The sequence below is a fragment of the Phasianus colchicus genome, chromosome 1 (genome assembly GCF_987193195.1).
Source record: "Phasianus colchicus chromosome 1, bPhaCol1.hap1.1, whole genome shotgun sequence".
Classification (NCBI taxonomy): Eukaryota; Metazoa; Chordata; class Aves; order Galliformes; family Phasianidae; genus Phasianus; species Phasianus colchicus.
In genome coordinates, this window is record NC_143436.1 from 193,952,109 (window position 1) to 193,967,160 (window position 15,052).

General features: G+C 42.4%; 1 protein-coding gene across 3 annotated transcripts in view; it reads left to right on the forward strand.

Moving 5' to 3' along the window:
- NARS2 (asparaginyl-tRNA synthetase 2, mitochondrial) overlaps positions 1-15,052 on the forward strand; it is a 63,323-nt gene that overhangs the window by 25,455 nt on the left and 22,816 nt on the right. For 2 of the 3 annotated variants that reach the window (XM_090134126.1, XM_031595482.2), the window contains exons 7-9: positions 5,672-5,804; positions 12,868-12,966; positions 13,588-13,625. In XM_090134126.1, the coding sequence (XP_089990252.1) occupies positions 5,672-5,804; positions 12,868-12,966; positions 13,588-13,625 (270 nt within the window). The remainder of the gene's footprint in view (positions 1-5,671; positions 5,805-12,867; positions 12,967-13,587; positions 13,626-15,052) is intronic. The other variant, XM_090134128.1, reaches the window with a different exon arrangement.

Genomic DNA, 15,052 nt, shown 5'->3' on the forward strand with positions numbered 1-15,052 from the left:
TGCTTTGGTGGCTTTCATCAGCCCCTCTCGAGTTATCATTGCTAATCAGTTGCTTTATTGACTTAAATTAGAAATAATAATAACAGAACTCAAACAAAACAAGAATCCACAGAGAATAAAGTACTACAGAGACTCATAAAAGGGCAGAGGGCGCAAGCTGATGAGATCTTTGAGCCTGGAGCAGAAAAGGTTGTGTGGCTCCAAATAACTGCTTTGTGTCTCCCCTATTCTCCTGCCACCTGTAAACTAACAATAGGAAGCCTAAGTGTGCAGTGAGGCTTCATAAGGAAAGTGTGGGGTGATTTACCAGATAGCTGGGGAGTATGGATCACATTGCTATTCATTCATTTGTGCCTGGATCTTTGTCAAGCAGAGATGGGTGGCCTGGAGAGGAGCCTTGCTGCTGAAGCCAGAGCAGATGATGTGGTTGGGGAAGAGCTGCTGGTAGGACTCTGCCCTTTGGAAGTCACAACAAGGGAAACTGCTGTGTTGCTGCTGGCTGGCTGGGGTGGAAGTCTGGCACTTCCCAATCCCTGTCTGGGAACTTAGACAATATAATTTTTTTTAATATGCGTGTTTATTTTTGACTGCCTACAGAAGGAAATACAGTCCCATCTTGTCACAGCATGAATTGGAACTGGAGCACTAAGCATCTCAGCTCTGCTGCCCAGGCCTGAGCCTCATGGTCTGCTGTAAAAGCCCCTGTCAAGATGCAGCTTTTCCTCACAGGCAGGTGGAAGTGGCACATTTTCTGCTTCTTTTTCTGGATAAAATGCATGTCTCCTCTTGTTGATTTTTCAGCAAAACCTTGAACATTTTGAATGCACAAAATCCAAACCATCAAACAACAGTAATGGGAATATTAGTTTTACATTGAAGTTAAAAAACAGATACTTCTGTCCAACTCTTAGGTTTCTCTTTAACATAGTCCACTCAGATCAAAGATGTAAAACACTGTTCCAGAACCACGGATTCATCAAACTGCTGAACACCTGTACCTCTCCTGCATCTTTAGGAGCTCAGTGTTTCCAGCTCCTTTGAAAACAAGAGCCTGGAGGTATTGGATTGTTACTTTTGAATGGTCATATCTGTACATATAGCTTCTTGTATCGAGCCACAATGCCTTTCAAAACACATATTTCAACATGCCTGAATATCCCAGTTGTGCTTGGGTCAAGTGTTGCAGCCAAGTGATGGCTCCTGGCAGCAGAGCAGATCTGTCTGCTCATTTTGATGAAGCATGCAGGTCTTCCATGCTCATAGTGAGCATGGTCGTGCTAGAACAGAGTGGAATTAAATCAAACAGCTTGCTTTAGTGATTTCTTCCCTTTCTAAAGGAGAGGACGGTGTAGTTGACAAAGCTGCACTCCTGATCTTCACGGTCACCTTGCTCTTCTCTCTCCTCCTCTGCTGATATTATGTGCTGTTCTACCCTTCAAATACAACCTATTGTTTCTAGATTTTCTTGCAATCTAGATTTTAATGTATGTCAAGGGTCTGTGTGGAAGATTATGAGATGGAATGCATTGTTTTGAAGGGTCATTGACTGTGGCCAAAGATAAGAATTGGCACAAATCACCTTCCAGCTGAACTCCTGACCATAGACCTGGTATGTAATTGCTGTATTTTGGGTTAAGCAGGCACCTGTAGTATTTTGGGATGAGAATGAGAACTCTGAAGAAATAAATAGCTGCATGCTGGTGTGGTTTAGTGCTTAGCCCTGAGTCACAACAGCCAGCTTCTGTCTCCAGCTGTGTCACCAGTGTGTGGTGTGACCTTGGCATAGGCTGTAAGCTGACTGTGCAGGAATAGCATCTTTTTGATTAATTGCCTTGCTCAGAGTTAGATCCCCTTGGTTTGACAGCACAAATAAGTCTTTATTACTGCAGTAACAGCATGAAGTCCTGGCTCAGAAAAAGAAGCTTAATCCATTCCTGGCTTGGGAACCATCAGCACAATTAATTATATTTGAATTGCAGTGTAAAAATTGCCAAAAAGGCAGAGATGCTCAGGCCCATAAACATTGTGTGAGTTTAATTAAAAGGACGATTTCAAGCAGCTTTGGGCACAGATATTTTATACTTCTCCATTGATTTCTATCACTGCTTTACTAATGAATTGTCAACTAGTTTGAATGAAATGAGTTTTCATTCTGCATGCTGTCAAGTTCTTTGCATGGGAGACAAGACTCCTTCTGTATAGTGTTTTAGTAATGTGTAAGCTTGAGAGAGGAAGAAGTTTCTCCCTTCCTGGATATTTTACAGGTAGAGATCACAAACGCAGCCTCCCCTACGTGTCTTTCAGTGCAGTGGAGGGCAGTGCTCCAGCAGTGCACCCAAGCAGTGATTTCTGCTTTCAGAGGGACTCCTGTGAGCCTGCACCTTGAAGGCATCTGAGCCCTTGGCTGGATTTCATGTTCAGCTTTCAGCAGGATGGGGCCCTGGATTTTGTTGGGGAATGTAGTGGGTGTTCTCTTGGCCTCCTACTTAAATTCTCAGACTTGCTCAGGAAACTGGATAGAGAATATACTGTCCCAGAAGGGGAGTAATTAATTAAGCAGCTCTGTGCTACCTTCAGGTTTCAACCCCAGCAGCACCTGGGAACTGCATAAATGCACTCGGACTTGCTGACCAGAGAGCTCTGATCTGGAGCTCTGGGTGAAGTTGGCTGCAAAGGGAATCATTTCAAAGCCTCTCTTCTATGCTTTTGTAGCAGATGAAAGGACAGCGAGCATTCCAGACGTTATACTGCTCTGCCTGTAGTGGATAAAGCACAGGGCTCAACAGATTGTTGTTTGTTTGTTTGTTTGTTTTACCTAGGCACATTTTGGAGTCTGAGCCAATATTTTCAAGCTATTTTTAAATTCTGGAGGAAATCTTGGAGAGGTTTGGGAATGGAAATGATTAATTATTGGCATAGGAGACACAGCCCTGGACTGAGGCTCCATTGTGCTACGTGTCAAATGCATACAGAACAAAGTGCCCTTGGTACCATAACATTGATGCAGAACCAGCTCCAGTGTCTGTTTTCTAATGTATTTATACATGCTCAGTATGATACTGCAGACATGTTTCTTAATAGCAGCTGAAGAACAATTTGAGGTCAGATTTGTACAGCCAGCATTTGTGTAAAGTCTTACATCCTTATTGTTGCTGTTGTTGAGCACCTTGAATAGTCCATGAAGCTTCAGGGCTGATGTTTTTTATCCATGTAGGTGCTACTCTGTGTACTGGTTAGAGAAGATTGGTCCCAGCAGGGTGGCTAGAGCTGAGAAGAGGCTGAAATCAGTTTCTGTGAGAGCTGTTCTGCACATGTCCTCCCCGAAATGTCTGGCACAGAGAGGCCTTATTCTAGCAGTGCAGAATCCATGTATGGCTGTGAAGTGTTTGACCACAATTGACATTTTGGAACAGTAGTTGTTCTTATTTTTTATTTTTTCAGATGGCCTGCAGTCAGTGAGCCCCGTGGAAGATAAATAACTAGACATCATGTTTGGGCTGCTATCAAATAAGAAATAAGGACAGTTCAGAGTACTCACAGTAGTCTGTGTAGCTGGAGTCTGTAATCTGCTACAGTGTCTTGCACTGTTACATGTCAGTGATTTGTGCCTTGAGAAATGTGTGTCTAGCTCCTGCTTCCCACTGCAGGCCAACCTCTGTGTCCTGTGAAGCTCCATAGCAAGTTTTTGACCAGTTCAGCCTTAAGCATTAAACCATTTTGGCCGAGTGAGTCATTGTTTTATGTCTGTTGTTTGTATTGCTATAGCAGTTGAGACTTTTAAGCTTTGGATCCAAGACCTTGTTGTACCAGGTGCTGTAGGAACGTGGAGAGGAAAGAAAAAAGGTGGTGTGAGGAAGAACATGCATTTCTCTAGAACCTGAGACAACAGATGGCTCCAGATGGAGAGCACAAGGAACTGATGAGGTAATACTGACCAGTGTGGTGAGCAATGGTGTTGGAATATTGCTTATCCAAACATCACTGAGGTTTTTATAGACAGTGTAGCAAAGGCCAGTTTGAAGGAGGATGATCAAGGCAGGGCAGAAGTTCACAATAACGTCCTATCAAGCAGAGGGGAAAGAGGCATGCTGAAAGGGATCCTGGATAAAAAGATTTGCTGCAAAATCTGGTGTTAGCATCAGAGATGTTGTGATCATGTATGGAGTCAGAGCCCAGGAGCAGGAGCTGAGATTTCTGAAAGCAGACAAACTGTATTTGCTTGAATGGAGAAATCACAGCCAGTGAGGAGAATAAGCCTACAGGCAGGCTATGTACTTGAAATTTTGGCCAGGAACTGTTTTCTAGTGTTTATACAACTAACAGCTCAAGGAAAAAGAAAGTGCTGCTGTTTTTGATCATAACCTTTATCGGTCATGTGATATGAGAGAACAGATGAGTGAACCAAAACATGCATGTGCCTTTGTTTGCCACACAGATGCCTCCTTAAAAAGTAAAGGAAAAATATAACTTTTCAGTAGCTTTTTTTTGTTTGTTTAAATTTCAATTTCACAAAATCAACCTCTGCAAAATCCCTAGTAAACATCCTCTTTGAGCAGAAAGCTTGCAGAAGATGCAAATGAAATGCCAAACCCTGCAGTTAACACACATCTTTCATGGGTATTAAACTGTGCCTGATCTCCACTGATTGTGTCCTTTTTCCCCTAAAAATTGTCAACTCTTAAAAATAATGACAAGTTAGGCGTGTACTGAAGAGACCTGCTGCCCAGTCCATGTTTTTTTCTGAAACAGCTCTGTCTCTTTCCCATTCATGGTTTGCCTCCTTTTCAGTGTGGCAGAAAAGACAGCTGCCATGGGATCTGATTGGGAAGCTGAAGATGTCCAGGAGCCCACCTTCTTGTAGCCTGCAGTATAAAAATGTTCCTTGGATGCAATTTCCCCACAGTTAAAGTAAGATTTGAAAGGAGCGTTGCTCTTTGTTACAAAGAATTTTTAGGAAGGGATCATCAAAAAGGCCTTTGTATCCTTTGTCATGCTACTCAACGTGACTGGATGGGAGACACTTAGGCTTTCCAGAAGGTTGCTGGAGGAAAAACTTCATAATAGGAAATGCACTGATTACTTGAGTGTAAGATGCTATCCCAGATGTGTTCTGTAGGAACTGCGTTTAGCTGAACCGTTCTCAGCTGGTTGGAAGGAGCTCAATCCATTCTCTTGAAGGGCCTTTCAGTGATGAAGTTTGATCTTGCCACTAGAGAAGACTGCGAGCTGTAGAGCATACATTCATCCTGCTAACACCAGTCCTATAACATCAGCAGCAGGACTTTCTCTTCTCTGCCATGTTTGGGGATGTCATAGCACCTAGAGATGTCAGATCTTGCACTGTGAAGAGGTATGGATGAGGGGAGCGTGGCTGGTGTCCTCGTGCTTCTCCCTTCACCTGGTACTGCAGAATGGACCGTGGGTGTAAATGTTGTTCAGTGAAAACTGCACAGGGTTTATGCAACCTCACTTAGTCGTAGGGCTGTGAATAACCCCTCTTCCCACCACACTGAAGGAATGTAGCTGCAACGTACACAGTTGCATCATTAAGCTGGTCAAAGGTAAAATGGAAACATGAGTATTTCTAGATCCTGCAAGAAAAGCGAGCTTGTGAATAGGATTTTCTTTGCTTGTTTTGTTGGGCCTGACCTACCTGGTCCTTGCCTTTCAGGGCCTTTACCCGTGTGTTCACCTTTGGCCCCACATTTCGAGCTGAGAACTCACAGAGTCGCCGGCACCTGGCAGAGTTCTACATGGTGGAAGCCGAGCTGTCCTTTACTGAAAGCCTCCAAGACATCATGCAGGTAGGCACCTTCAAGTGTTCATGCAGAACCAGTGTCCAAACTTCCACCTCCTCCCTCAGCTGTGCTTCCTGCCCTCATCTTGAGGTCACAGCTTCTCTCTCCATGTGTGAGCCAAGGAGGGGTTGCACAGGCACATCCCAAGGTTCAGGGTTTGATCAGCAGAGGTGGGGCCACCAAGGGGATTGGGAAGGGAAGGTATAAGAAAGAACAGAGGGAAAAGCAGAAATTTCCTCTGAATGGGAGGCTGCGTACAGCCAGAAGATGGATAAATGCATGTGACTGGTGCTAATAAAAGTGGCACTCTCCTCTTCAAAGCCTTCTGCATCTCTCCAGTGAATCTGAGCAGTATTTACGTACTGGGCCCCTCATTATGCTCTTTGAAAAGAGTTCCTTGAAAACTACATTGAAATCAAATGTAGAAACAACAACTGCTGACTTACATTACTCACTGAGACTTTAGTGAAGATTGAAATCCCTACAGTCAGCTAGCTTTATATATTCCAGGTTAGATCTCTTAATCACATGATGGATGCTTATGCATCTTACTACTTTCAGCATATGAGCCGTTTTGTACTCAATAGGACTTGTGAGCAAATATCCGCATATGCTCTCATATAGCAGATGAGTTCTTTGGAAGGCTGTTGAGGAAATAACCTTAATAATATAATAATAAAAATGATATTTTCAAAAAGCTTGAGGCCCTGGTTATACATGCATGAAGTAACATCCAAGTCATGTTTTTTTCAGCTGAATCATGTGCAGTCTTCAGAGTCAGTCTGGCCTAACAGCAAAACAAAACTATTCCATTCTGGAGAAGAGAAGGCTCCTGGGAGACCTTGTTGTGGCCTTCCAGTACTTACAGGGAGCTCATTAACAGCAGGGAGACTGACCTTTTAAATGTTCTGATAGTGACAAGGGGGAACGGTTTTAAACTAAAAGAGGAGAGATTTAGGTTAGATGTAAAGAGGAAATTCTTTACACAGAGTGTGGTGATGCCCTGGCTCAGGCTGCCCAGATTGCTGGGGGTGCCCCATCCCTGGAGGTGCTCAAGGCCAGCCTGTTTTAGAGTGTGCCAGCTCTGCTGACAGGAAGAGATTGGAACTGGGTGTTCATTAAGGACCCTTCCAACCCAAGCCATTCTGTGGTTCTGTCCTGTACTGTACAGAACTGTGCTGCTGCTTCATCTTGTATGTCTGGGTGGCACTGGGCTGTGCAGAATGACCCACTGGGAATCTCTGTGCTCCTTTAATAACAACTCATTCTTTCTTTTCTCTTGTCTGTTTCCACCTTAGAATCACAGAATCATAGAATGGTCTGGGTTGAAAAGGACCACAGTGATCATCCAGTTCCAACCCCCCCTGCTATATGCAGGTTCACCAACCACCAGACCAGGCTGCCCAGAGCCACATCCAGCCTGGCCTTGAATGCTTCTAGGGATAGGGCATCCACAGCCTCCTTGAGCAACCTGTTCCAGTGCTTCACCACCCTCTGTGTTAAAATCCTCCTCCTAATATCTTACCTAACCTCCCCTTGTCCTATCACTATCCACCCTTGTAAGCAGTCGTATCCCTTCCTGTTTATATGCTCCCTTCAATTATTGGAAGGTCACAATGAGGACTCCCTGGAGCCTTCTCTTCTCCAAACTAAACAAGCCCTGTTCCTTCAGCCTTTCCATTTCTTAAGGTAATTAGGTGCTGATTGAACCCTTCACTGGTTTTGTCATACAATAAGCAAGTTCTTCTGCAAAGTGGTCTTTAAGCCTTTGAACACAGCATGAACATGTACTGTTGCAGTGAGAACTCTAATTTCTTGGCTTCATAACTATATCTGGCCAGTTCGTAGGCTTCAGATAATTAGATTTGAGAACTATCCTGGAATGCGTAGGACCTTCACTTTGTAGAAAAAGAATTCCTCCCTTATTTTTTATTGTGCTAAACATCTTACAAAGTCTCAGCTTGTTCTCTCCTTTTTCTCTTGCCCCAAAGTCTATGAGAATCATCCTTTCTTATACCAGAAATTCTCCTGACAGTAATGGTTTTGCATTCCCCACAGCAAGTCTACATTGCAACATGTGCTTACTTTAGTGAAGTTCTCACTTGCAGAAATGGAGTTCCTGTTTTGTTTATTTTTAGATCATTGGGCAATCTCTTTAAGAAAAAAACACCCACACTAAAACAAACAAAAAAGAAAAGACAGCTGCTCTAAAGTCTAAGTTAAATTTCTTTTTCCCCATTTAAGTGACCTAAATTCAGTGTTCTGTCACATATTTGCTCACTGGGCAGTTTGGCTGTTTGTCATCATCTGCAAGTTCTTTGGTGCAGAACACTCAGTTGAAAGCCTTGGGGGCTATTGACAAGAGTTAGCATCTGAACTTTATCCTTAGATAAATAGATAAATTTTGAAATTGGCATTCAAGATTTGGAATGAATACCTCTAACTTTAGCAAGTTAGGGTGCTGGGAATGCTCAGCTTCTTCAGGGACATGAAGTATTTGCTTATACACCATTAAAAGGTACGGAAGAACCTCGCTACAAAGAAATGCGTGTTTACCATTCTCTGATGAGGCTTCAGATTTTTGCTCCCAAAGAAAAGCAGCTCTCTTTATGAAATAAAAGGAAGAACAATATTTAATAACAAAGGCTCGTGTACTTGTGAGAAAAGGCCTTTTTTCCCCACTGTAATTGCACAGAGCAATGCTCAGTTATTCCTAAATTAGTAACCCAGTTCTTATGAAGTCTTAAGTGCCTTGATCACACAGTCTAAATTTCTGGTTTGTGCCAAGATGTGTGTTAGTGCTCCAAAGAAGCTTAAACTCTTGTAATACTGGTTTCACAATACTTTTTGTGGAAAGTCCCACTATGCTCAGTGTTTGGTGCCACACTGTGTGCTGAGTGGCTGGGTGATACTATTACAATTCAGTGTACTGGCTCTATGTAAGAGTTTCTATGGAGAGGCCTTTGTGGTCTCTTCCCAAAAGAGACTAATCAAGAGGTTGAGTCAAACTGCCCCAAGGCACTCCTCCTCCAAAGTGACTGAGAGAGAACAAGAGTTAGAGGGTCAAGTTAGAAGATGGAAGTGGTCCAGCTTGTATTGAAGTGTCTGGTCTCACCAGTCATCTCTTTTCCAGTTCCCAAATGAGAAATCCAAGATCTCCATTCTTATCTGTGCTCTGGGACGCCTGCTACCATCTCTTCCCATTCTCTTCAGTGCTGCTTCCATCATGTCTGTACGTTTCTGTTTTTCCTTTCAGCTGCCTTGACAGTAAAGTGGATTTTGAAGGGTCCCAGTTTAACTCATGGAGCCTCAAAGAGCTCATGTGATGTCATCATCATTGAATTATATCAAACGTGCATACAAAACCATGCTAAAATAACATTAATTAGACTGTAAAGATAGGAAATGCCAGGAGGAAGATTTTTTGAGGACACTTTGGAAAGTCTGTGCATAGTGATAGTCTTAATAAAATTGGATGTTATAAAATTGGATCTTAGAACCACTGTCTCTTACTGCATAAGATGGAAGATATAATTTAACACAGTATTTGTGCTCTGTTCTGGGTGCAGAAATACCATTTTTCTCTGGTTACGTACTTCATCAAAGCATTCATTGCTACAGCCCAGTGACATGAAGTATTGTTATCTCCCTTTTATAGAAAGGAATTCAGGCACAAAATGAAATCAGTAGTAGCACTGATTTTGGGCTCCAGTTGGAGGCTGTATCTTCAGGGTGGTAGTTTCCCTTTCTAAAGTGGCATCCAGCTGTCATAGCTGAACCTTTTTCTGTTCCCTGGGTTCCATCAGCAGTTACTGTTTAAGTTCTATGGCCAGAGAAGCAGTGGTCCAACAGACAAGTCTCCTTCCTTCCATAACAACAGCATCTCTCCAGAGTGGGTCTAGTCTAAGAAAACCAGTACATGACCGTATAATTATGAACAGTGGGCAAGAAGGCTCACTTGGAGCTGCGTGCAGGATCTTCTTAAATGATACAGTTCCTAACTGAAGTGAGCGATCTCACATTTCTAATGCTTCTCTTCTACAAACTTTTTTGGAGAACTAATGGGTTAAAAAATTATCAGTATATCATAGCAGATGTGAAGAGGATATCCCTTGCAAGCTGCTACAGTCCTCATAAACGCTTTCTTTGCTACTGAAGTTCAACTTGCTTTCCAAAGTGATGATTTTTCAAGACTGGTGAGGGCAGTACAGGTATATCCTGCCTTTGCAACAAACGTGCACTGAGCACAGGTGGAGCTTTTTTTTCACCAGTGAGGAGTGATTTTCAGCCTACAGAAATTTAGGTCTTGAGCTGTTCAGAATATAGAGAGAAGAGTCTTCATAGCAAGATCAGCTGTGAGTCTGCCCTGTGTGTGTGTGTATATGTACATGCATGTGGTGTGTGTGAGAGCATGCATGAGGGCAACAAATAATGATCAGGTTGAGAAATGTTTGGTATGTACATTTACTGTGATCTACGTTGCATCAACACTCATGGCCTGGGAAAATGTGGAAGCAAAAATCCTACTGGTAGCTACTGTGATTTTCTGGTAGTATGGTTGCATGACCTAATAAAAATCAGAGATGGTTGTTAAGTTCCACAACAGCACTGGGATAGGTCAGGACTGATGCTGCTGAACTTCTTTGAAAGGTGAGGATTAAGAGGAAAAGTGGAGAGAGGTGAGAGAAGGGAAAAATTTTACCTCACCTACACTTCTACCAGCACATTTCCTGTATTTTTCTTATGAAGCAAGCAAACTAACAGGCTTCTGAAATCAAGAGTCCCACCTCTAAGACAGATGGCCATCTGTGAGTCCTCTGGTGTTTTTCATGTATAAGCCTCCTATCAAACATGCTTAATTCAGGATATATTCACACACAGTCACTTGATCTATCCCTCCAGCTCATGCTCCCTCAACTAGCAAGCCAGTGGCTACGGTTCTCCACTCACTTTTCATGCATCCTGCTTTCTAGTCCTGCATTATATTATCTGCTTAAAGCCATAACTTCTGCATTGGAGCTTTTTTTGCCTTTATTTCTCTCGTTCACTGTTTGTGCCTGGTACACATTTGGCATAAATAAGAGTGGTGAGAAAGCCAATGCATGACCCACGTGTCTGTCGTCTTTGGCAGGATAAAACCTCATGCTCAAACCTGGAAATATTTCTCAGATTGTTTTTCCCATACCACCCACATCTTTTTTCCACAAGAGGAAGCAGCTTATGTTGAATGCTGTGGGAACCTAATTGTTACTTTATCGCACAGCGAGGAAAAAAAGTGCTAATTAAACAACATGCTTTTCTAAAAACAGATGATACTTTCATTTTCTAGAAAGAGGAAGCTTAATGTAAAATCCCTTCGTCTCTGCCTCGGTGAAACCAGATGAATTGCCAAGAACTTCTCTAATTTCATTTGCATAAGCCTTTTTCTAGCTACTTTGAAGAAAGTTCAAAGCTGCCTGTTTGGTTATTTGCCACTCAGCAGCAGGAATGCTGGCTTTTCATTTCCTCTGCGTTTGAGTACTAGTAGGGGTAAAATTGTTTATCTGCATATGATAATGCTGTGCCTTTATTTGGATCTTCCTTTTTTAGCATAGAGCTCTGATTGATGCAGAGTATGAAGGTTCTGAAGGAGTGAAGATGGTCTGTTAAACAAGCTTCTCCTGGCAGGTGGGATGCAGAGGCTGTTCATCAGTCAGCGTTTCAAGCAGTTTAGAACAGGTGATCAAACATGAAAGTCTGAACAAAATGCCTAAAAGCTAATCTTAGCTATTTCAGTAGCCAAGCTTCTTCTCCCTGCGTTTTGTTCCTCTTGCCCAGTACAAGGTTCCTTATGGGGCAGTGACTTGCTTCTTCCTCAGACCTGCTGACAGTAAGGTTCATTTTTCACATTTTGCCTCCCCTGGGCTTAGCAGTGTCGAGAGCCCACTGTTCATCTGGGTATCATTGGTGGATTCTTTGCCTTCGTTAGCTCTGCAGTTAATGAAACAGTTTGTTATGCTTACAGAAAACACAGAGATGTGCCAGGACTTTCAAAAGTGCTTTTTGTTGCAAAAAAAAAAAAACCCTTAGTCTCATCTCAGGCTGATGAAATGCAGCCCAGATGCATTGCTCTGTTGGTTACAAAGATGAGAATAAGGAAAGTGATTTTCAAGAAAAGTTGGGAGTGTCAGTTCTCTACAGGTATCCCTGCTTTGTGAGGCATAGGGCTACAAGTAGTTATGGGAAATCTTACTGTCCAGTATTCTGGATAGACTGCTTTGCTTAACCAAGCATGAAAATGACTCTTACAGCAGGTTGATGAAAAAGACTGAAATCCAGTGTGGGAGCTTTTTTTGTTGAGAATCAAAATGGCATTTGTTTCGTTTAATTTCTTGTAGGTGAAGCCCTTTTTAATGGGTAAGTATATCCAAACTGGATGCCAGCGTTGTTTAGATAATTCACACTAGTTTAGGGGAATTAAAGCAGGTCGTTTTTTTGTTTCTCAAGCATCTCTGAATTGATGTGTACCTAGCTTTAGCTCACTGCTCATCTCCATACATGTTCTCTTTGAGTTACTGTTCTGGGTCTTTCTAACTGGAATTTGTTGAATAGCCTGGTTCTACACAGTGTGCATTTATTCTCTTCTCCTTTAGTTCTGTCTGTTGTGGCAATAAAGCAGAAGGACAGAATTGCTCATTACAGGAAAGGCATCTCACTGGTGATTTATCTGAGACCAGTCACCACAAATGGTTGTATTGTGTTCATTTGTGGCTGACCTGGACTGCTCGTTGTATATTTTAGGGTTTGTTTTCTTTTTTCACTGGAAATAGTTGACTGAAGATGTTAAGGCCATCAGCAGACACTGAGACCCGAAACCTGTAGCAGAAAAGCAGGTTCTAATCCGCTTCAGCCGGTGAGCAATCCTGCTAATTAGGAGTATTAGCAAGCTGGTACTCTCTTATGCAGTCTGACCATGCAAAAGCACAGAAGCTCCTTTTGTACCCTTTGGTTGATGTGTACTGTGTTTTATTTATAGTCTGAGACATCTAAGCAGTGTTAATTTTTCATGCGCTTCTGTTTTCTCTGCTAGGTTATGGAACATCTTTTCAAGACAGCAACAAGCACTGTGTTCTCCAAATGCCCTCGTGATGTTGAGCTTTTTCATAAATATGTAGCTCCTGCACAGAAGGTAATAAATGTGGCAGGAAAGAGCTGCAACACTTCTATGCATCTGGGGGGCTCTTGATAATAGAGAGGCTTGATTTTCTTTTTACTGTGTTCTCCTGTTAATCATAGAATCATAGAATGGCCTGGGTTGAAAATGACCACAATGATCATCTAGTTTCAACCCCCCTGCTATGTGCAGGGTCACCAACCACCAGACCAGGCTGCCCAGAGCCACATCCAGCCTGGCCTTGAATGCATTCAGGGATGGGGCATCCACAACCTCCTTGGGCAACCTGTTCCTGTGCTTCACCATCCTCTTTATGAAAATCTTCCTCCTAATATCTAACCTAAACCTCCCCTGTCTCGGTTTAAAACCTTAGGAATCAGCCTGAGCTTAAGTTATTTTTCAGACCAAGAGAGAGAGGAATCAACTTTCTGTAGGTGTTGACATTTGTGGTAGAGCTTTAGCTGTCACATCACCTTTTAGTACAGAATGACACGAAGTGGATTTTGACATACATTTAGAGCACAACACAGATCTACAAATGGGAACTTGGGGGGGGGGTAACTTTTCTGTCTTTATTCTGGACCTGTGAACCCTTAGGAGTAGCTTTACCATTTTGTTTTTCTTGTTTTGAACAAGGGCAGGTTGGAACAAATGCTGAAGAACAAATTTGTAATGTGAGTATTTTAATTTCAAAATGAACTGGAGGAGGGAGGGCTTTTGGGAAGAGGATTCCTATTTTGTATATCTTTTTTTTTCCCCAACTCAATACCTTCTGAATTAATATAATGTCATCCAAAGAGCATGAACTTAAATTTCCTTTGTTCTGTTCCCTAGCTGCCCTTTCACTCCTGCATGAGACTGGCATCGAATTTATTGTCCTTTCACTTCTGCTTACCTAGACAGGATCGTCTTTCTACCAGGACATCCTCTTTCCAGCATGCACCTGATGAGTTGGTTTGCTGGCTCCTTTGTTTCGTCTTTGGTGCTTGCTCTGTCTTCCCTCATATTTTCATAGAATCATAAAATCATTTGAGTTGGAAGGGACCTTTAAAGGCCATCCAATCCAACTCCATTGCAATGAACAGGGACATCTCCAGTTTGATCAAATGCTCACAGCCCCATCCAGTTGGTCCACGAATGTCTCCAGGGACAAAGAATCCAGCACCTCTCCGCATAACAGATCCCTTTTTATAAAAATATTGTTTGACAGAAAAACAATTTGGGTTTTTAAATATTTCCAATAACTTCTGCAACTCATATTTTTTCAGTTCTCTTTGTGCTAAAGAACTGAAAGATTTTTGTTTCTTTCCATGCTGCCCAGAATATCTCCTCTCCTCTTCTCTTGCCAGTCTCTATAGATAGTGGTGTTCTCTCTTCATCCAAGAGAACGTTTCAGAGTTGCTCAGCCCAGCACTGGTTTTCCTGTTAAGCAACTCAGCTTCTTTTTGCATCACGATCATGAAAGATGCTCCTTGTGCATCTTATTTGCACAGACACCACAGAGGGCTTCTGTGAAGTGAATCTCCCCATTTTGATCCTTTCTCTCTTTGTACCTAACTAATATTTCCAGGAGGACAGAGTTACTCTCAGTTTCTCCCATGGAAAAAGAAATTGAGTCAGCCCATCTCTCTCTCCATTTCTGCCTCTCTTCCATTACTGGCAGATCTAGGGCATTCTTAGCTTACACATCCCAGTAATGTGAGTTAAACCTGTGCCTCACTTTGCCCAAACACACAGAGCAATGCATTCCTGATGTATTTTCTCCAGAAGCCTTCCACATGTTAGTGAATCCTTGTAGCTGGCTGTAAAGAGCTCATGTTCTTTAGGTAATTTGGTTTATAATTGGGTTTGGATAATGATACAGAGAGGGGAAATTATTGTGAGCAAGTTATCCTTTCTGCCTGCAGCATTTGCTTGGCATGTGGAAAACTTGTCAGCAAAAAAATATCTTCCACTGAGTCTTGATTTCCAGTTACCAAACTTGCAGCATCTTTAACTGCATTTTTTTTCTGTTGGTATTACCATGATTCTGTTTGTCAGTTCTGGTGAAAATTAGTGGGAAGTCTGATTTCAGAACTGTCACAGGAGTAGAGAAACATTG